Genomic DNA, 23,731 nt, shown 5'->3' with positions numbered 1-23,731 from the left:
AGTGATTGCAATGGACTGACTGACCTTTGCAGGTCTTTATGGACCAGCCCTGTTAGTGAGCCTGTGCTCATATTCATAATGTGCTCTGTAACACCTATTCAAGTCACACCAGACTCATTGTGTTGCATTGTTAATTGTGAGCTCTCTGTTTTCACGAGCCATCCTCACCATTTCCTCGTTTCTTCCTCCCTATCCCCTCATCACCACTTCAATGCTTTACCTTCAATGGATTCTATAATCATTTTTTCTGACAAAATGAACACCTCTGTACTCTTCACTGCAGTGGTGGCACAGTGGTTAGCGCTGCTGCCTCACAGCACCAGGGACCCAGGTTCAATTTTTGATTGGGGATCACTGTCTGTGCGGAGTCTGCATGTTCTCCCCGTATCTGTGTGGTTTCCTCCGGGTGCTCCGGTTTCCTCACACAGTTCATAGGACGTGCTGGTTGGCTGCATTGGCCATGCTAAATTCTCCCTCAGTGCACCCAAATAGGCGCCGGAGTTTGGCGATTAGGGGATTTTCACAGTAACTTCATTGCAGTGTTAATATAAGCCTACCTGTGACAATAATAAATAAATTTAAACTTGAACAAATCTGTCACTGCTATCTATAGTCTTGCACTGAAGGTTCCTATTTTTTAAAACTCATCAGGTCCACATTTAACAGTAAGATACTCACTACTTAGTTTTGTAGAAAGCTATACAAGTTCCTCAGCAACAATCTTAACCATCTGTTTAAAAATTGGGAGAGGTCTTAAGCAACGTCCATGAATTAATTTCTGATTGTCAGAGCCAGGCTAGTCCGATGGTCCATGAACGCTTTCTACTGACATTAAAACATCCTACTGGTATTCGGCTGGGGCACACACAATGGGCCAAGTGGCTTTTTCTGTGCCATAAACTTTCTATGATTGCTATGATTCTACAAACAACATTTTGCTCATGTCTACTCTGGCATCCAAATTATCTAACAGAAAAAAAATACACTGAAAGCAGCCTCATCTACTCTCAGCATTTGTTTTTTCTGAACTTCCAAGAGAAGATTTTGAAGAGAGCGTCCCATAAAAATAAAACATCCTTCTGAAATGCTGTTACTGAATCTGTTGTGTTGTATGTGAAACTATGCATTGGTTTGAATGGGTGTTATGATGCAGTTTAAGATAAATGGAACAACATTTCTCTGTTTAATCCCACTACAATTACACTTGTGTGAAGGCTGTTTGATTCACACAGCACTGAGGCCACAGAAAGGTGGAAACTAAAAATAGAGAATGCTTCGATCGCTCAGCAGGTTGGTCAGTTTTGATGAGTCCACACACGTGTGTGTGTGTGTCTGTCTCTGTCTATGTGTGCATGTATGTGAGAGAGAGAGACTGGAGGTCCTGTCAATATGCAAGATTAATGTGTGTGTGGGTCCTGTCACATGGGTACAGGTAGCAATTCTGTGATCGTGCATGTACACACATAGTGTAAGTGAAGGCCAGTCCTATGTATGCTTGTCTATTGGTTCTAAGTGTGATTATGTGCGCAGGAAGTAGAGCAGCAGCATTTAAATAGCACGCAGGAATTCTAATATTCCAAGGCTGAAAGTAGAGCCCACGAATACCTTTCACACTTGCTCTGCCCGTCCCTGCCCCTCCCCACACATTCAAAATCCATTCCATATATCTCGCACCACATTTATCCAATGAACCACAGCGCACTCCAATGGCTGTTCTTTGTTCCCAGTTTCAAAGGTGTAACAGTAGATCACAGCATCGGAGGTGGATTTGTCATGACATTCCCTCAGATTCATCGTATATCACCAGGCAGTGCCACTTCTACAGTACTGAGGTTCTATAGCTTGTCCAGAGAATGCATGGTAACACTCAGCATTGGGTTGACAGCTTGATGGATCCCTTTTATTACTTTGAACCAGTCAACACATTCTGAGACTGCAGCTTTAACTTCTTGGCAGGTTTTTGCATGCTCTGCTTAAATTAACGCGCATTTGCCCAGATTTGTCTTTGTCTTCAAGTTCTCGAAGCTTCTAAGAAAGAGATAAAGATGTTTTCCAGGGTGTTGCAGAACCTGGTAAATGTACTTTTGAAAAAGTATGTTAAGATGCATGCCAGGTATATGCAGGAAGCTTTGTAAAATGTTGAAAAATAATTTTGAATTCTCTCTTGCAAGTACATGAATTTGTGTATTCAAAATGAAAAAAAAACTTTTAGAGTTTAAATGGTGCACTGGATTCATGAGTTTGAATCCAGGTTTTGCTGCTGTGATTTAGTTTTCTTGTTTCTTAGATGAAATAAGTTTGAAACTAGTTTTAAGTTTTGGAACAAATTCAGCAATGAACAGTAAGAGGGATTAACAGTGGATCTTTTGTAAGGAATGGAACAGTATCCCAAAGAGGCAGTTCTTCTGAAGTTTGGGTGAGAAGAGAAAGAGCTTTAACCTCGAGTATCGGCCTTGCTATAACTGACCTGGGTTTGATATTGATACTAGATGTATGTAGCTTTGTCTAACACCAATATCTTTTATGTTGGACTTAAACTCTCCAATAGCTGGCCTGAGCAATTTACTTCAGTAAGAATATAGGAAATGGGAGCAGGAGTAGACCAAATGGTTCCTCGAGCCTGCTCCGCTGCTCGGTATGATCATGGCTGATTTAGGCTTCAACTTAATTTTCCCGCCTACTCCCCAAATCCCTTGATTTCCTGAGAGACCAGAAATCAGTCTATTCCAGCCTTAAATATATTCAACAACGGAACATCCAGAGCCCTCTGGGGTAGAGAATTCCAAAGATTCACAACTCTTTGAGTGAAATAATTTCTCTATGATGTCATAAATGATCGGCCTCTTATCCTGAGACTGTATCCTTCTGTTTCAGAGTCCCTGACCAGTGGAAACAATCTTTCAGCATCCACCCTATCAAGCCCCTTCAGAATTTTGTAGGTTTCGATGAGATCGCCTCTCATTCTTCTAACCTCCAGAGAATATCAGCCCAATTTACTCAACCTATCATCATGGGACAATCCATTCATCCCAGGGATCAATTTAGTGACCCTTCACTGTCCAATCTCCAATGCAAATATGTCCTTTCTTAAATGTGGAGACCAAATCTGCATACAGAATTCCAGGTGTGCTCTCACCAAAACCCTGTACAATTGTAGCAAGGCTTCTTTATTCTTGTACTCCAATTCAAATGAAATAAAGGCCAACATCTCATTGTTTTCCTAATTGCTTGCTGCACCAACATGGTAACTCTGCATTCCTTGTACAAGCACACTCAAGTCTCTTTGAGCATTGACACTTAGAAGTTTCACACATTTATAAAAAACTGCTGTTTTCTATTCTTACAACTAATGTAAATAACTTCACAGTTCCCTACATTTTACTCCATCAGCCGTCTTGTTGCCCAGTCACCTAACCTGTCTATACCTTTTTGCAGCCTCTGTGAATCCTCCCCACAGCTTATCTTCCCACCTAGCTTGGTATCATTAGCAAACTTTGAAGAATTACTCTCGATCTCTTCTTCTAAGTCAATAATATTGATTGTTAATAGCTGAAACTCCAGTACTGATCCTTATGGTATTCACTGCCGGCCAACTCACACAAGTCCTGTTTATGCCCACTTTCTACTTTCTTTTCATTGTCCAATCCTTTAACCATGCTAATATATTACTCCACCTCCATGAGTTCTTATCTTGCCTATTGACCTTCTGTGTTGCACGTTATTGAATATCTTTTGGAAATCCAGGTATACTACATCTACTGGTTTCCCTTTATCTACCCTCCCAGTTACATCCTCAAAAATAAATTTGGCTAACAGGCTATCCTTTTAGTAGAACCATGTTGACTTGTTCTAATCATACTATGCTTTTCTAAGTGCATTGTTAAGACTTTCTTAATAATAGATTCCAGCATTTTCCCAAGAACTGATATCAGGTTAACTGGCCTGTAGTCCACTGTTGACTCTTTCCCTCCTTTATTGGAAAGTGGTGAAATATTTACCAACTTCCAATCTGATGTACCCATTCCTGAATCTAAGAATTTTGGGAAATCATGGTGCACCCACTATCTCTGCAGCTATCTCTTTTAGAACTCTGGGACATAGGTCATCAAATGCGAGGGGTTTATTGGATTTTAATTCTTTAAGTTTATCCGAGATGTTTTTCTCTTCTGATATTAACTTCCTTAATTTCTGAAGTCTTTTTAGCCCCCAGATTGTCTATTTCTGATGTGAAATCTGCGTCTTCCACTGTGAAGACAGATACAAAAAGTTTGTCCAATGTCTCTGCCATTTTCTCATTCCTCATGTATCTATGCTTCTAAGGGACCAGAGTTTACTTGAGCTACTCTTTTTATAGACTTATAAAAGACCTCACAATCTATTTTTGATTTTTAGCTAGTTTGCTCTCGTATTCTATTTTTTCCCCTTCTTATCAACTTTTTGCTGGTTTCCAAAACACTTCAATCCTCAGACCTGCTTTTTTTTTTGCAACATTGTAATCGCCTTCATTTATTTAAGATTTCCAGGGCGTGATAATCTTCATCCCAGAGTGCTTAAGGATGTGGCCATAGAAATAGTAGACCTATTGCTGGTCATTTTCCAAAATTCTTTGGACTCTGGAACGGTTCCTACAGATCAAAGGGTAACTAATGTAAGCCCACTATTCAAAAAGGGAGGTAGAGAGAAAACAGGGAATTATAGATCAGTGAGTCTAACGTTGGTACTGGGGAAGTTGCTAGACTCCATGATCAAGGATTTCATAGTACAGCATTTGGAAAGCAGTGGTATAATCGGACAAAGTCAGCATGGATTTATGAAAGGGAAATCATGCTTGATGAATCTATTGCAATTCTTTGGGGATGTAACTAATAGAGTTGATCAAGGAGAATGTGGTTTATTTTGCCTTTCAGAAGGCTTTCAACAAGGTCCCACATAGCAGACTACAATGTAAGGTCAAAGCACATAGGATTGCGGATAGTGTCTTGAGATGGATAGAGAGCTGGTTAGCAAACAGGTTGCAAAGAGTTGGAATAAATGGGTCTTTTTCTGATTAGTAAGAAGTCTCACAACACCAGGCTAAAGTCCAACAGGTTTATTTGGTAGCACAAGCCACAAGCATTCAGAGCGCTGCTCCTTCATCAGGTGAGTGGGATTTCAGTTCACAAACAGGGCATATAAAGACACAAACTCAATTTACAAAATAATGGTTGGAATGAGAGTCTTTACAGGTAATCAAGTCTTAAAGGTACAGACAATGTGAATGGAGAGAGGGTTAAGCACAGGTTAAAGAGATGTGTATTGTCTCCAGCCAGGACAGTTAGTGAAATTTTGCAAGCCCAGGCAAGTCGTGAGGGTTACAGATAGTGTAACATGAACCCAAGATCCCGGTTGAGGCCGTCCTCATGTGTGCGGAACTTGGCTGTCAGTTTCTGCTCAGTGATTCTCTGGTGTCGTGTGTCGTGAAGGCCACCTTGGAGAACGCTTACCCAAAGATCAGAGGCTGAATGCCCATGACTGCTGAAGTGTTCCCCAACAGGAAGAGAACACTCTTGCCTGGTGATTGTCGAGTGGTGTTCATTCATCCATTGTCGTAGCGTCTGCATGGTCTCCCCAATGTCCCGAGCCATGGTACATCCTTTCCTGCAGCATATCAGGTAGACAACATTGGCTGAGTTGCAAGAGTATGTACCGTGTACCTGATGGATGGTGTTCTCATGTGAGATTATGGCATCCATGTCGATGATCCGGCATGTCTTGCAGAGGTTGCTGTGGCAGGGTTGTGTGGTGTCGTGGTCACTGTTCTCCTGAAGGCTGGGTAGTTTGCTGCGGACAGTGGTCTGTTTGAGGTTGTGCGGTTGTTTGAAGGCAAGAAGTGGGGGTGTGGGGATGGCCTTGGCGAGATGTTCATCTTCATCAATGACATGTTGAAGGCTCCGGAGAAGATGTCGTAGTTTCTCCGCTCTGGGGAAGTACTGGACAACGAAGGGTACTCTGTCCGCCATGTTTGGCTTTTGAGGAGGTCGGTGCGGTTTGTTGCTGTGGCGTGTCGGATGAGTCGAGAGCTATATCCTGTTCTTATGAGGGCATCTTTCAGCATCTGGAGGTGTCTATTGCGATCCTCCTCATCCGAGCAGATCCTGTGTATACGGAGGGATTGTCCATAGGGCTTATCTGATTGGCAGACATTGACTAATGGGGTACAGCAGGGATTTCTGCTGGGACCCCAACTATTCATATTACATAATAATGATTTAGATGAGGGAACTACATGTATTAACTCCAAATTTGCAGATGATACAATGTTGGATGGGAAGATGAGCTGCAAGGAGGATGCAGAGATGCTTCAGCACGATTTGGATAGCTGAGTGAATTGGCATTTTCATGGCAGATGCAGTATAATGTGGATAAATGTGAAGTTATCCACTTCGGTAGCAAAAGTAAGAAGGCAGATTATTATTTGAATGGGTGTAAATTGAGAGAGGTAGATACTCAGCAAGACCTTGGTGTCCTTGTGCATCAGTCACTGAAAGTAAGCATGCGGGTACAGCAGGCAACAAAGAAGGTAAATTGTATGTTGGTTTTCATAACGAGAGGATTTAAGCACAAGAATAGGGATATTTTACTACAATTGTATAGGGCATTGGTGAGGCCACACCTAAAGTATTGTGTGCAGTTATGGTGTTCTTATCTGGGGAAGGATGTTCTTACTAAAGTGCAGCACAGGTTTACCAGGCAGATTCCTGTGATGGCAGAGGACTGTCATATGAGGAGAGATTAAGTTGGTTAGGATTATATTCATTGGAGTTTAGAAGAGTGAGAGCAGCTCTCATAGAAACTTTTAAAATTCTAACAGGATTAGACAAGGTAGATTCAGAAGGAATGTTCATGATGGTGGTGAAGTCCAGAACTAGGCGTCATAGTTTGAGGGGAAAAAGGGTAGACCTTTTAGGACTGAGGTGAGGAGAAATGTCTTCACCCAGAGGGTGGTGAATTTATACAGAAAGTAGTTGAGGCCAAAATATTGTGTGATTTCAAGAAGGAATTAGCTATAGCTTTTGGGGCTAAAGGGATCAAAGGATATGGGCAGAAGGGGGATCAAGATATTGAATTTGATGATCAGGCATGATCATAATGAATGGCGGAGTAGGGTCGAAAGGCCGAATGGCCTAGTCCTACTTCTAGTTTCTATGTATCAGGTGATGTACAATTTTTGTTGAACTCTCGGGGGGGGATTTCTCCAACCCCCCTGCAGTATGTTTTCCCGTGGCCGAGGTGGCTTGCCATCAGCTGCCAACAGGATCTTCTGGTCTGCCAAAGTCCATGGCGATTTACATGCTTGTGTGCACCGCCATTGGGAGACCCAGGCAAGCGTTAACTTCTGCAAGACCAGAGGATCCTTTCGGCAGGGAAGGATGGTGAATTCCACCCTAGGCCTCTTCCCTGTCCCATTCTGCTTATGTTTGCTCACATCACTGGACTGTTCCAGTGCCTCATCTTTCTCTTTGGAGTTCTAAATCTACCTTCACCCGATCCCTAACCCATTACCCACTCTGTTAGTTTAAAGCTGTGTACACAATCCCAGCTTTATGATTGACCAAGATACTGGTCCCAGCCTGTTTTAAGTGGAGTGCTCCCAACTACATAGCTCATTCTTTCTTCAGTACGGATGTCATTACCCAATGAATCGTAACCCCTTCTTCGCACACTACTCTGTGAGCCTCGTGTTGAATTCTCTAATCAGTTCGATCCTATGCCAGTTGGCGCCTGGCTCAGATAACAATCCAGGGAGGATTACCTTTGGTCTGCATCCAAAAGACATGCGGGTTAGGCACATTGGCTGTGCTAAATTCTCCCTCGGTGTACCCGAACAGGCGCCGGAGTGTGGCGACTAGGGGGATTTTCATAGTAACTTAATTGCAGTGTTAACATAAGCCTACTTGTGACACTAATAAATAAAACTTTAAAAAAACCTTAAACTAAATTTTGACCCTAACTCTTCAAATTCTCATCATTCCTAGTTCTACGTATGTCATTGGTAGTTCCTTTATTCTCGCAGTTAATCTAAAATGCAATGAATTTTACAATCAAGCAATTAAAAAATCAATTTATCAGCAATAAGTGCATTTCAAGCATTTATTTTGAAATCGGAAGCATTTTAATCAAGCATTTGATGCTTTTGGCTCTTTTGCCACCAATTGTTGGATGACAAAAACTAGACGAGTGCTTTTCATGGGTTCCATCCAAAGCTATTACAGTTTTAGAGCGACTGATGGAATTTCCAGCTATCAAGCCAAGAGAAAAAAGACGGTTGCTATGAGAACTGCAGTGTTTTGGGAAAACAACATTTTTTTTTTGCCCATATGTTGTTCTCGTGACTAGAAAGTCGAAAGTCTGACACTATAGGACAGGCAAACAACACTGTGCTTGCTTCACTTCGTTCAAAATAACTTGTATCCGTCATTCCAAGTAGAGGCTCACAGAATTCTTTTTTCAATCCAGTCGAAACAGCAGGAAAATGAATAAGACCATCAGATGAGTAATTTAGAGGATTTAAACATATTAAGCAAATGTCACAGTTATCCCAATAAAAATGGAAGATAGTGGAATCACGTAGTCGGCCAGGCAACATCTGTGGTCAGAGGTTTCAGGTTGATGACCTTTTGACAGAATTGTAAGATTTTCGATGGTAAAAGTTATTCATCATTAAGATCTGAAACGTGAACAGGGTTAATGTTTCAGGGCAATGAGCTTCCATCAGACCTGGAAGATAATTCTATCTTCCAAACCTGATAGAAGCTCATTGCGCTGAAACATTAAGCCTGTTCATTTATTTTATTTGGGGGGGGCAACAGAATACAGCCTTCAAAAAAGGGGTCTCCCTTTTAAGACAAAGATGAGGAGAACATTTTTCTCTGAGGGTCGTTAGCCTGTGGAATTCTCTATGCCAGAGAGCAGTGGAGACTGAGTCATCGAATATTTTCAAGGCTGAGTTTGATTGTTGATTGACAAGGGAGGCCAGCATTATGGAGGGCAGGCAGTAAAGTGGCGCTGAGTCCACAACCTGATCAGCCATGATCTTATTGAATGGCAGACAGAACAGACTCGAAGGGCTGAATGGCCTAGTCCTGATCCTAAATCAGATGCTGCCAGATCAGCTGAGTATTTTTTCTTTTTAATTCAGATTACGAGTATTTTGCTTTTGTCCATTTTATTACCCAGATTTATCTTAATTTTATTGATGTTAATAGGGAGAAAAATGTGAGACAGAGCATGAAGCAACATAGATTATTTTTATGGTTCCTGTCATAATAAAGCTCTTCCAAGGAAGTAATGCTGTATTATTTATGACCAACAAATAAGGTGTCCGACCATAAGGCTGAATGACCCCCTGTTTATATTGTCAGCAATAATGAAAGATTTGTGTTTATTCTGAAACAAAAATAAACAGAGCTGTTAAACAAACAAGATGATACTCAGTAAAACATAAGGACTTGAGTATTTCCGAAAAAAGAAACATGCCATTTAAACTTTTTATCTTGTACTCATAGGATAGCTCACAGGAAATTACCAGCTGCAGTTCGGGAACAACAGTTTATACTGCATGTAGCATGAAACAGTTAACTGCCCAGCTTTGTACATAGTCAAACTGGGCAGATGGACACTGGTCATGGCATTGCCCTGGGGGATGAACCAGGGAATGACTGTTCCCTAAGCTTAATGCACAAACTGTGGACAATATCTCCTGTGTGTAAAGGGTAGACCCCAGTGTGTGAATATATGTGGCTTCTAGCAAGCGTTGGTGAGCCACACTGCAAGCCTGACTGATAATATTAAATTGGTTTTCAGTGTAATTCTTAGCAGCGTTAGGATAGTTTAGCAGGGTTCAATTAAACAGTGCAGAGCCACCTGTGCTCAAATGACTGGTACTACAAGAGTTTTCTGCATTTTGTACATCAGTGCGAACTGACTATTGACCTGCAGATACCATGTGGAGAGAAGAGCACAGGCACTATATATACAAGATATACTGCAGCAACTCACCAAATTTCCTTTGATAGCACCTTCCTGACCTGTGACCTCTGCTATCTGCAACTTCCCCTCCAAGCCCCACACCATCCTGATTTAGAACTATATCACCATTGTTGGGTCAAAACCTTGGAACTCTCTCCCTAACTGCACTGTTAGTTTACGTACACCAGATGGACTGCAGCTCTAAGAAGGTGGCCCAACACCACCACCTCAAGGACAATTAGGGATGGGCTCAAATTCTGGCCTTGCTAATGGTGTTCACATCTCATGAAAGAATTAAAGAAAGGGCCAAAGTGGGATTTTTTGCCAATTATCAGATGGTGATTGAGGATTGAAGATGGTTCAGGATGCAGTGCTCAGGTTAAATTGTTGGCCTTTAACCTCTGGCAGCGATGCTCAAAGCCTTTATGGATGATGCTAAGGGTTTTCTTTGTCTCTGTTTCTTTGTCTGTCAAGGGCCTGGCATCACAGGAAATGCATTATTTCTAAACCCAGTTACTCACATTTACACATGGACAAAGTGAAGCACTGAGGCACTAACACTTCTAAGTTGCTATGAGAAATGGAATTGTCACACTGGTATAAGGAATAGATGCTGTTTTAAGGTGAGAGATTGAATATGGTTAAGAACATTAGGCTGATTATGTGTGGAATAAGTATGCTAACTTCTTGTGTGCACTCCCTCGTTCTCCCAATTATGGAGATAGTGAAGAAAGCAGAAGTCAATGCCTCAGATATAGAAATGGGATGCTAGTTGTAATAATGAGGAATAGCTCAAAGTGAGCAGGGTTTTGCAACATCAAACGGTGGGTTTTCCAGTCGTGGAGATGGCTCGCCACTGGCTTGCGGTGAGATCCTCCAATTCCCACCAATGTCAACTGGCAACATTGTTTGCCAGTTGTACCAATGGAAAACTGACCACCCGGGGTCACCATCAGTGGGACTGAAAGATCCTGCCAATGGGAAGGGCTGGAAAATTCAGCTCCATATCTTCAGGATAGTGCCAGGAAGACATTTGACCAAGATGTAGATTCCTTAACTCCTGATTGCGAATTAGTGGCAAATTATTCAATGAAAATACAATGGAATAAATGTTCTAAAGATGGCATTCATTTCACCAGTATATGTGGGTCATATTTGTGTCGTGATTATATCACACCCATTAATAAACACACTGGCATATATCTGAGCAGGAAGGAAGCCTATAATATTTGCCCAATTCATTGGGCAGGTGAGGGGGCAGTCACTAGGTAATAAGTTGTGCCCTATCCTTGGCAACCACAAGTAATAATGACTCTGGGAGGGGAGGGCAGGGGATGCCAAAACATTCCTGTAGCCAGTTTCAGAAATTGGAAGTTTTTTTTCCCCCAATTCCATGAAATGGTCAAGCAAGTTCCTGAAGATCACAATTATCTATGAAGTGAGGTGAGCTGAACTTGACCAACCCATGCATCGCAATCCGAACCATATCGACTGCACTCAGTGATTTTTGGTTCATTCTTAAAAGATTGTAAATATGAATATTTGTCTTTTATGAAGAACGCAACAGTGATTTTCTGTTCAGTATGTGAAGATCATTAGACTCACTGTTGAAACTGGAGCTAATTTGATTTTAATTTAGCTTGTTTTGTCCTGTTTTCTGTGACATCCCTTTGAATTCCTATCGCATTCTCTCAGAAGCCATCATTGCTGCTACGTGCTAATCCAGAGTTGCTAGGCACTGCATTAAACAATTAGAATACTTCCGACATATTTGTGTCAACTCTAGAGCATTTACTTGGAATTGGTGCCTAACCATAGGGAAATGGCTAAATGTATACATCAATTCCTGCAATAATTGCTGTCAATGCAAGTGGTTAGGCCATCAACAAAGATCTGTAAGAAATTGGCTGCAGTGCTGACCAATTCTAGCACAATACTGAATGTGACCTCCATGTGGACACTCAAAATTATTTCAAGCTCTTGCTTCCACAAGGGGGAAAAACCTCTTAAATCAGGCTTGGATTTATCCGATTGCTAAATTGTGACCTGTAACTTTGTTTTTTGCACAAATTCTCACAAGCTGACTGATTTAACCCAACCATGTGGAATGCCATCCATTGGAATCATCATTTTGCTAGCATCATTCTGGATGTAAGGGAGATGTTCAGTCAAATGGCGTGGTCTTTCCACTGTGTGATGGATAAGATGTTAAGTTGATTTGATTTATTATTGTCACATGTATTAAGTGAAAAGTATTGTTTCTTGCACACTATACAGACAAAGCATACCGTTCATAGAGAAGGAAATGAGAGAATGTAGAATGTAGTGCTACAGTCATAGCTAGGGTGTAGAGAAAGATCAACTTTGTGCGATGTAGGTCCATTTAAAAGTCTGATGGCAGCAGGGAAGAAACTGTTCTTGAATCCGTTGGTACGTGTCCTCAGACTTTTGTATCTTTTTCCCGACCGAAGAAGGTGGAAGAGAGTATGTCCGGGGTGCGTGGGATGCTTAATTATGCTGGCTGCTTTTCTGAGACAGTGGGAAGTGTATTCAGTGTCAATGGGTGGGAGGCTTGTTCGTGTGATGGACTGGGCTTTGTAGTTTCTTGCAGTCTTAGATAGAGCAGGAGCCATACCAAGCTGTGATACAGCCAGAAAGAATGCTTTCCATGGTGCATCTGTAAAGGTTGGTGAGAGTCGTAGTGGACATACCAAATTTCATGAGTCTTAAATGAAGATGTGTCAGCCCTTTTCAGGTGGAGTTAAAAGACCAATTTCCAAAGCAGAGCAGGGGATTTCTTCCTGGTGCTCTGGGCAATGATTAATCGTGATGTGGAGATGCCGGCTTGGGAGGCAGTAGAGATCTCCAACGCGTGGAGTACGTGGGATGAGAGCACGAAGGGTGTTTTGAAGGTCCGGATCAAAGGTTTTGATCAGAGTGTTGAGTTGACGGGTGTGTTCTTTGGTCGGATCTGTGGGTAACTGTCTGTAGTGTTCCTCGTTGTTCAGTTGTCGGTACACTTCTTTGCAGTAATCCGTTCTGTTCAGTATGACGATGGCCCCTCCTTTGTCTGCTGGTTTGATGACAATGTTGCGGTTGGTCTTGAGAGCATGGATGGCGTTGCGTTGTGCTTGGGTGATGTTCGGTGCTGTCTTGTGAGTGCGGCTGATGAATTTGGTGTTGACGCACCTCCTGATGGCTTGGGCATACATGTCAAGTCGAGGGCAGCGGCCTTCCGGAGGAGTCCAATTCGACTCTTTCCTCTACGACAACCATCGATTAACCAACGATTAATCGACAACCAAAACCACAAAAAAAATCACGTGGTCAGTATATTATTGCTATTTTTGTGGGACTTCCCTATTCCAAATTGGCTCCATATTTCTCTACATTACCACAATGGCTACTATGCCTAAATAATCTGTTTCAATTGATGTTAGTTGAGGAATAAATATTGCCGAAGACCCCAGAAATAAATCCCCTGCTTTCTTTCAAGAGATGCCATGAGACATTTTTTCATCTACCTGAATAACAGATGGAAACCACCACTTAACATCGCACCCAAAAGTCAGGCAACTCAAAACAGTAAAGCATTTCCCTTCGCACTGCACAAAAGTACCAGCCTGGACTATGTGCTCAGTCTCTGGAATGGGACTTGAACCCACAACCTTCTGACTTCATGACAAAAACATTACCACTGAAATTGCATCTTTGTTGGGCTTTTAAAACAAAAAAACATTAGGCCACAGTTACAGTTTCCCTAAAGAGCATTTAGGGAAGGATATCCTGTTAGTGAGGTGGATGAGTTTTTACAACAATGAATAATGGTTTCATGGTCACCATTATTGAGGTCAACTTTTCAATTCCAGATTATTAATTGAATGCTGCTGTGGTGGGATTTGAAGCCTTGTCCCCAAAGCTTGGGCCTCTGGATTACCAATCCAATTATATTACCAGTACACCAACATGCCCCCCCCCCCCCCCCGCCCTCTCCCTTTCTCCTCCAAATGCTGAAGGGTTAAAGTAAATAGTAAAATTTTTTCCAATGATTGATGAAATTCTGACAGGAGGTCACAAATGTAAAACAATCACAAGGAGAGTTGAAGGCAAAGTTTAGAAAAAATCTTGGCATACTAAGTAGTTAGAATATGGAATTCTCTGGCATAAACCATGGTTGAAGCAAAGCTAATAAACATGTGAAAGCAGGAAACCATTCAGAGCATGGAATTAGACTAGGCGACTTGTGGAGAACAACACTGACAAGTTTTAAGAACCAAATATTTGTGTTTTGCAATATTCTACAATTCTATGATGGGCTCTCGTTGGGTTATATTTATTTATCCCTTAATATAATGATGCTTTACCTTGGCTGTATTAATTTGTTTAATTTTAAAGAGTTGTTTGGTACATAACTTGAGTATTGCTGAAAAAAGGAGACAGTAAAGCTTTTGCTTTGCATTCATCAGGACAATTTGCAAGAATACCAAATGATTTAAAGCAATTGGCAGTGGATTAATGAAGAGTTGGGAATAAAGGGTCCTGGGATCTGGAAATCGCTGCCTGATAGGATGGAAGAGGCAAAAAAACTCTTAATGACATTTTTTAAAAAAGCACTTGGGAGTGGCACAGTGGTTAGCACTGCTGCCTCACAGCACGAGAAATCCGGGTCCAATTCCGGCCTTGGCCACTGTCTGTGTGGAGTTTGCACATTCTCTCCGTGTCTGCGTGGGTTTCCTCTGGATGCTCTAGTTTCCTCCCACAGTCCAAAGATGTGTAGGTTAGGTGGATTGTCCATGCTAAATTGGCCCTTCAGAGTCAACCACATCAGCAGGGTAAATACGTGGGGTTACAGGGATGGGGCTTGGGTGAGATGCTCTGTCAAAGAGTCGGTGCAGATATAATGGGCCAAATTTAAGGCAATGGCCTAGTGGTATTATCACTAGACTATTGATCTAGCAACTCAGCTAATGTTCTGGGGACCTGGGTTCAAATCCCGCCACAGCAGATGGTGGAATTTGAATTCAATAAAAAATATCCAGAATTAAGAATCTACTGATGACCATGAAACCATTGTCGATTGTTGGAAAAACCCATATGGTTCACTAATGTCCTTTAGGGTAGGAAATCTGCCGTCCTTACCCGGTCTGGCCTACATGTCACTCCAGAGCCACAGCAATGTGGTTGACTTTTAACTGCCTTCGGGCAACTAGGGATGGACAATAAATGCTGACCCAGCCAGCGATGCCCATGTCCCACAAATGAATTTAAAAATATATAGCCTCCTTCTGCAATTTAGGGATTTTGTGATTTATGACTCACTCGAATTTGCCCTTAAAGTGTTATAATCTACAAGGCTAGGGACCAAGAGCTGGAAAAAGGGATTAAGCTTGCCATTCCTCTTTCAATTTTGACACACAATGCACAAAGGCCTTCCGTGCTTTAAACTGCTGTGATTGTAGCTTCAATCGGATTCATGCAAGCTGAATAAATACCAATGGAAAGAAATGAGTCTCAAATTGTGATGAAGATGAAGGGGACTGCAGTGATGTGGATTTCTGTTACTGCAGCAAGGGAGAAATTAGTGTTGCATCAAACGTTGCAATGGAAAAAACTTCTATTATCCGGAATTGTCTGAATCCCACCGCCATTTATAAAAACAGCTTCTCAGCATCTTGTTATTATCAAAAGCCTATATCAAAATACACAATTACTATAATCTTCCAGCCTGTATATTATGAGATTTTCTGGCTTTCTTTTCAGGATTTGACTTTTGCATGTATTTTTTAAAAAAAGAATTTGGAACTCAGAAGGCAGTGGAATATTTTTATTTTAGTCACTTCCGTTCTGGGTATTGCAAGATCATATGTGATTGGGAGCAGGATGGATTTGAAACCTTTCCCTAAACTCTCAGTTACAATAACTATTGAAACATCTCTTCACTGTCATTTCAGACATTGAATAGTTGCAACAAGTGTGAGAATGGCAATGAGGGAATTTTGTTAAGGACAATGTCTTGACAAAGGAGGCGCTTTGCTTAATGAAGTAGCACCAGTGTGAGTGAAATACATTGGTCCAGGGGTTTTATATTAGGGACACGAGACAGATTCAGGATAACATTTGTTGCTTTATTCTTCGTCTTGATAACCAGGCATTTTGACATTGTGTGTGACAGCGGGCAGACTTTTGAATTAATCTCAGGTTTGATCTGCAGCAGTGGCTCCATAACTGAGTCACGGTTTTGGCATCCCACTTCCAGGTTTTCCAACCAATCAGGGAGGGTGTGCAGGATGGCACACTAAATCTGTCAAAGGAAAAATTAAAGGGACCTCGGCAGGAGGAATGGCTGATACTCTAATACTGTAACTTCCTCATTAAAACCCATCATTCTAATTTTTTAATTCATTCCCTTTTGAAACCAATCTCTCTATTACTGGAACTATCCCATTGAAACCAGTGTGTCAAATAATGAAACTCTCTCATTCAAATCCATCTCTCTAATACTGTAACTCCTGTGGCTGCAGCAATCACTGGAAAGGAGAAGGGGAGGAGACCTGAGTGTCTCACTCATATCTCACATCCTGCTCTGGGATCTGAGGAGCTTCAGTGAGTTGAGCTCTCCCAAGGACAGTAGGAAGCTCGCGACCGATCACTGCTACCTCCTGGAGCAAGGGGGCCCCTTCTCAACAGGCCAGGTGGGCACACATTACCAGAAGCTGCAAAGGTGCCTGTCACTGGAAGACCACCCACTGAGTCTCTATCTCTTGTGTGCTCTCTTCTTCTTCTTCAAGGGGAGATAGCAGAAGGGATGAGTATTAGCAATGGAGAGGAGGGAAAGACAGTACATGTGGAGACTGACTGTGAGGTATTGGGGCAAGAGGGTAATAGACTGAGGGTGAACAGGAGTGTTAGTTTTTCAGATGCGGGTGGTGAGCCACCATCCACTGAAGTCCCTGTTGTGTAGGTAGACCCACAGTGCTGTTAGGGAGGAAGTTCCAGAATTTTGACCCAGAGACAGTGAAGGAACAGCGATACAGTTCCAAGTCAGGATGGCGAGTGACTTGGGGGGAGAACCTCAAGGTAGTGATGTTCCCATGAATCTGCTGCCCTTGTCCTTTTAGGCAGAGAGGTCATGGGTTTGGAAGGTGCTGTCTAAGAAGCCTTGGTGGGTTGCTGCAGTGCATCTTGTAGAGGGTACACACTGCTGCTACTGTGTGTTGGTGATGGAGGGAATGAATGTTTAAAGTGGTGGATAGGGTGCCAGTCAAATGGGCTGCTTTGTCCTGAGTGGTGTCAAGCTTCTCGAATACTGTTGGAGCTCCACTCATCCAGGCAAGTGGAGAGCATCACAGTCCGGACTTGTGCCTTGTGGGTTCTGTAAATGCTTTGGGAAATCGGGAGGTATGTTACTTATTGCAGAGTTCCCAGCCTCTGATCTGCTCTTCCACAGTACATCTGGTCCAGTTCAGTTTCTGGTTAATGGTAACCCCCAGGATATTGACAATGGGGAATTCCAAGATGTTAATGGCATTCAATGGTTTCCTTAGAGGCACGCAGCTCAATTCAGGAAATTTCCCACCTAAGGAAAAAGTGCCCTGAATGACAGGATTTTCATTCTGGCAGACTGAGCTCAGGGTAGAGTCGGGCCCTGGAGTTAACTTTGGATGCAGATTGCCTTAAGGGCTGCTGAGTGTCGAGACAGGCATCATGGTTCTCGGGGACTTCATCTCAGTTGTTTTGCTAAAAACTGCAAACCCGATGTGGACCAAATCACACAGCAATGACACGTGGACTGCACTGACGTGCAGAGTGTTTTTGCTTCCGGGAGTCATGCACAGATCAGCTGCAAGCGTATGACACTGTCAGTCATGTTTTAAAGTTTGGGATCTGTAATTGGAAATGGAACTGAGAATATTGGAAGCAAGATCAAAGTTTTGTACGAGCAGAAATGCTTTTCAGTTCGTTTTGAAAAGTTTAAAAATGGTTAATGCATGAAAATGCCAAACTGCAACAACACAGTAAATTTTTACAACAAAATATAGGAAGCTACTAATACATTAACAAGCCAGGAAGTGGCAGTTATTACTGTTTATAAGATGTACTTCTAGAGCAATTAAATGTTTTATTGATTTTAGGAGTTGGCTTGAAAAAGGTTTGGGGGGCAGTTCTCATATCCCACTGCGCTGATTTGTTTAGTGCATGGGATTGTTGTCGGTGTAGGCTCGATGGGTTAAATGGCCTCCTTCTGCACTGTAGGGATTCTATGATTTAAATTGTAGGCAACCTTGCAATCTTTTGTTATAATCTTGCCTCAATCATAATTCTAACATAATAAACTATCTGTGAAGCAAAGCAAGGTAACCTATTTCTCTCGTTGTCAGTGGATTTTCAGTGGTAGCACTGTTGACTCAGACATTGTCAGAAAGCTATGAGTTCTATTTGGCGTAGTACTAGGGGAGTACTACATTTCCAGCAATGCTTAAGTTTGGATGAGATGTTAAACCAAAGCCCCAGCTGCCTGCACGCAGGTGGGTATAAAATATTTCATGCCATAAGTCTGTAATGGAGCAAGAGTTTTCCTGATGTCCCGGCCAATATTAATCATTATTACTAAAACAGATTGGCCACTGTGTTTCCCGACATTTCAAATGATTTGGGATATTCCGATATTGTGCAAGGCATTATATAAATGCCAGACCTTTCTATGCCTGCTACTTATCATTGAACTAATAAAAAGTACAAATAATGAGAAATGTTGCCTAGGCATGTGAACAGTAGCAAGATGCTCATTTAAAAAAAAAAATGCTTTACTAATGGCTGATTTTTTTGTGGCGTATTCCACATTCAGACGACGACTATCTCATCGCTGTTGTCCTGTTGAAGAGGTTGGAACGATAAGATGATTAATGATGGGTGGGATTTTCCAGCCATTCCAGCCAGTGGGATCTTCCGGTCCTGCCGAAGGCGATCCCCTCACAGCGGGTTCTCCGATGGTGGGGCACACAAAACATACAAAACAACGTAAACTTTGGTAGGACCAGAAGATCCCGCCGGTGATCAGTGGTGAGTCACCTCCGACGCTGGAGAACAGCCCGCGGGAGAGCGGGTGGTGGGGAAAATCCTGGCCATACCTGAGGTGCACAGTGTAAACTCACAGTATATATTTTGCAATAATGTCATTAGAGTAGGGGAAGTTTTACAGTTGCCTGTAATCTCAGAAAAAGATACGACAGCGAGGCTAATGAGTTTCGAGGTGCGCTATAGAAATAAGGTGAATACAGTTTAGAAAGCGTGATGCAGCTCAACACTAACTCTGATTCTCTTCTCAGACCTGAACGCTGCTTACCTGAGATGGACACCACTTCCTGTCCAATTATGCACCTGTTGTTGATGCTGCTCCATTGCTTTGGTCTTGCAAGCGCCCAAGTAAATCCAGGTAAGGAGTCAACCAGCAATACGATTGGTGTAGTGCTTCTGGAAGTAATTTCTTAGGATTAAACACACACATATATATATGGGTTCACAATTTGTTAAGTTAAGAGTTGATGCTACAAAGCAATGAACCTCATGCCAAACATGCTAACTTCTCAAAACCTATGTTCCACTGGATTATACTTGAAACACTTAAACATGACTCTTAATCTAAAGGGAAATGTTTAAACGAACATTATTGCCAAGGTTTTGCACCCACGTTTGTCACAAAATTGCAGCAATGATAATTTTAAATTTGCGTCTCAAACTTGGGATTCCTGGTGTTACCAGCATTTGCTGGCCCTGCCCTGCCAGTGTGACGGTGTGGGCCATGCCCGCAGATGTTTTCTGCACACCGTACTAGATTATCTGGTGAGAAAAGCCGGCTGTGCAGCCAGCGCGCCGCACGCTGGCTTTCCCGCCTCAGCCTGCACCTCTGTGCAGAGAATGGAAAATTCCACCCTGTACTTCCCTTTATTTCATGCTGCTCTTACTAAATCATCTCCTTGTCAATTGGCTCTTTGCCATGGGCAGGTCAGATGTACAAACCACTTTAGCCTGTTGAATCTCTACAGATGCTGTTAGAATTACTCCCTTTTTTTTGTTTGATTTCCTGGGATTAAGCAGTATTGCTGGGAAGAGTGCTGCTGAAAGCCTGAACAAGATTAATGCCCGGTTGTTAGGTTATAGTCAGCATATTCAATTTCACATGATTGTACAAAGTCAACACACACAGGTTGAGTTGACAACTTCACGACTTTTTTATCAGGCGACAGCCAGGACAGCAGAACCAGATGGACTACGCCGAACAAGACAAACCAAATCTAAAATAAAACCCACAAATGTTGAAAAATAGGTCAGGATTATCATTGTTTAAACGTGAACATTTTGGGGTGAATTTTCCCATTCCACCCACCACGGGAATCCGAGCGAGTCGGGGCGGACCATGGAAAGGTCCATTGATCTCAATCGGGATTTTCCAGTTTCAGGGTGAGCATGGCTGGAAAATTGTGCCCTTTGAATGCAAAATTCTTTGTCAAAAGTTGAACATTCAGTTTTAGCAAAGAATCTAAAACACCAAGGTTTTTGTTTTCTCTTTTTTGAATGCAGCGAGATCTGTCCATTTTCAATATTTACTTTTAATTATTTCATAACAATTTCATTTTACTTTCCTCACAGATTTATATTTGATTCTTTTGTCAAGAGGCAAAGGCAGATGTGTATGTGCAGCTACTGGAATAAATATTTCCCTTCAACTATCTCACCCCACCCCAACCTCTGACCCTCTCCACTTCAAGATGTGCCCTGAAAAAGAGAGTCCAACTTCAGCTCACTGTAAAGCAAATTCATTTCTTCATGGAAAGATCAACTTATCTTTGGTAGAGTAACAAAGACTAAATTTATGAGCCATTTAATAGGGAACTGCATGCGATGCAGGAAGAAGCTGGCGTAAGGTGGTATGGCAGCACAGTGGTTAACACTGCTGCCTTACAGTGCCAGGGACCCGGGTTCGATTCCCCACTTGGGTCACTGCCTGTGTGGAATCTGCATGTTCTCCCCGTGTCTGCGTGGGTTTCCTCCGGGTGCTCCGGTTTCCTCCCACAGTCCAAAAAACGCGTTGGTTAGGTGCATTGGCCATGCTAAATTCTCCCTCAGTGTATCCAAACAGATGCCGGATTGCAGTGACTGGGGGATTTTCACAGCAACTTCATTGCAGGGTTAATGTAAGCCTGCTTGTGACAATAATAAATAAACTTTAAATTGCATTCTACCAGACAAATGCAACAGGAGGAGGTGAATGGGCCTCATCCCTACTTACCTTGAGATCCTGTGAAATGAGACTGATGAGAAAGTTCCCAAGGGATGGCTAATCGGCAGGCTCAGGATTGGGATATTTTCTTTAATCAGTTGCCAGGACAACACTTCTGGCATATCTGGTATATTTCTAACATGAAATAAAAAAAGTATCTTTGCAGCTAACGTAGTGCAGGAAATTAACTGAGGCTGCCCCTAGTGTCACTTTGCCACGGTGCTGTTAAGCAGTGAAAATGTGATTCTTTCTTCCACTGGCATTTCTCCATGCAGGTGTGAGACTAAACTTTAAAACACATGAAACACAAACACATCCAGCAGCTAAAATCCTCCTCCACCTGTGGGCCCTGGTGATTGCCTGCTACTCTCATCATTTTGTAGCTGTGGAATTTTCCGCGGTTGTGTTTTCATACTTGGGATTCTTGTTAAACCTTAGTCTGGCCGAATAAGACCAGACTCGTAGCATCCGAGCATGTACCCAGTGTTGCTGCAGACATTCTGAGGTATAATCTTAGGCAGGGTCAGTTAAGTTGAAACCAATCACCAAAACATCACTGCACACCGTTCTCATTAGCCATGATTGGATTGTCAGTGTGATAATCTCCCTTGAGTTCCATGGGGAATCACTGATTGATCTCCCTGTGGGGTTTGTTGAGTATGACTTCCCCTAGTAACAGGCAGTGGCTTTCCCATTTGGAACTCATTACCTGAGCCTTTTATAAGACATGCCCAGGACTGGGCCTGCTGAATTGTAGTCCCAGGCAGGTCCTACTGAGTGTGCACCACGGTAGTGGCTTTATTTTGCATTCTGTAGTAAACTATGATTCTTTCCAGTCAGGCTACCTGAGTCATTACAGTCAAATATAACCATGCAATAAAACAGCCATAGAATCTTTTGCTTTCTTGTCTAAGTCACCCCCTTCTTTATTTGTGAAGCTGGACAGTTAATATATGCAGACCATTTAATCATACTGAGTGTACACATCATAACTGTCTACATAATGGTGATGAAGTGGGAATGGTCGAGAGCTTCAAGTTTCTGGGTGTCCAGACCGCCAACAACCTGCCCTAGCCCCTCCACACTGATGCTATATTTCAGAAAGCTCACCAACGCCTCTACTTTCTCAGGAGGCTAAGGAAATTCCGCATATCCACCACAACTCTCATCAATTTTTACAGATGCACCATAGAAAGCATCCTTTCCGCATGTATCACAGCTTGGTATGGTTCCTGCTCTGACCAAGACCGCAAGAAACTACGAAGGTTTGTGAACATAGCCCAGTCTATCACACAAACCAGCCTCCCATCCATTAACTCTGTCTACACTTCCCACTGCCTCGGCAAAGCAGCCAGCATAATTAAGGACTCCACGCACCCCGGATATTCTTTTTTCCACCAAGGGAAAAAGATGCAAAAGTCAGATCACGTACCAATCGACTCAAGAATCTTTCCTGCTGCCATCAAACTTTTGAATATATTAAGCTGATTTTTCCCTACACCCTATCTGTAACTGCAACACTATATCATGCACTCTCTCCTTTCCTTCTTCTCTATGTACTCTATGAATGGTATGTTTTGTCTGTATAACGCGCAAGAAACAATACTTTTCACTGTATCCCAATAATACATGTGACAGTAAATCAAATCAACTGAACTCACTGAGTGCTCCGCCATCTCTCAGGTCTCTGAAAGTTAACTTTTAGGTGCCTACTCTATCACCCCACCCCCAAATAAATGAATGTCAGTGTTCTGGGATACCATTTATTGCTGGTATGTCTGCTCTAAGATGCCTTTGGGAGTTGCATAAGATTGTAGCCTACATTGATCCACAATCTGCTTCTTCCCTTCCTACATTGAAGAAAATGCTTCTCCCTCATTTGTTAAGTAACCAGGCTGAGATTAGGCACTTACCAGACAGGGAAATTGTGGAATTTCACTCATGCCCTAGCTCGGATCTGGGTTAACCAGTGCATTGTCCAGTAAGGCTGCAACTTCTGAAATTAAGTCAGCCTGATAGAAATCATAGAAATCATGAAGAAAAAATAGTTCTGCATTGATCTTTAATAATGCCACCGATCCAGAATAGGATGCTCTTGCACTAATCCAGTGCAAAAGCAAATGCTGCAGGTGCTGGAAATCTGAAACCAAAATCCCAGAAAATGCTGGGAATGCTCAGCAGATCGGGCAGCATCTGTAGAGAGAGGAACAGAGTTAACAGGCTGTGTTTCTTCACCATTAAAGAAGACCCACTGCTGGAACCAAAATGGGTACTGACCCTCGCAAGTGGTGGATGGAACCCTGCCATCAACTAACAGCTGCAGATACCCAGACATGGCAGCCAGTTTTCACAAAGCAAAGTCCAATAGACAGCGACATGGCCAAACAATCCTGGAAGAACTCCCTGTTCTTCTTCACGGAGTGCCACATGGGATCTGTTACATTC

General features: G+C 42.4%; 1 protein-coding gene across 5 annotated transcripts in view; it reads left to right on the top strand.

Annotated features, from left to right (window-relative positions):
• The window catches only part of ddr2a (discoidin domain receptor tyrosine kinase 2a), a 163,391-nt gene that overhangs the window by 84,666 nt on the left and 54,994 nt on the right, over window positions 1-23,731 (top strand). For 3 of the 5 annotated variants that reach the window (XM_078218117.1, XM_078218119.1, XM_078218116.1), the window contains one exon: window positions 19,335-19,441. In XM_078218117.1, coding sequence (XP_078074243.1) covers window positions 19,357-19,441 — 85 coding nt within the window. In that variant the 5' untranslated portion in view covers window positions 19,335-19,356. Of the gene's footprint in view, window positions 1-1,189; window positions 1,291-18,853; window positions 19,069-19,334; window positions 19,442-23,731 lie in introns of those variants that run through there. The other 2 variants (XM_078218115.1, XM_078218118.1) reach the window with 2 other exon arrangements.

The sequence above is a fragment of the Mustelus asterias genome, chromosome 8 (assembly GCF_964213995.1).
Source record: "Mustelus asterias chromosome 8, sMusAst1.hap1.1, whole genome shotgun sequence".
Classification (NCBI taxonomy): domain Eukaryota; kingdom Metazoa; phylum Chordata; class Chondrichthyes; order Carcharhiniformes; family Triakidae; genus Mustelus; species Mustelus asterias.
Note: the sequence above shows the minus strand (reverse complement) of the source record. Positions and strands in the feature narration are given on the sequence as shown.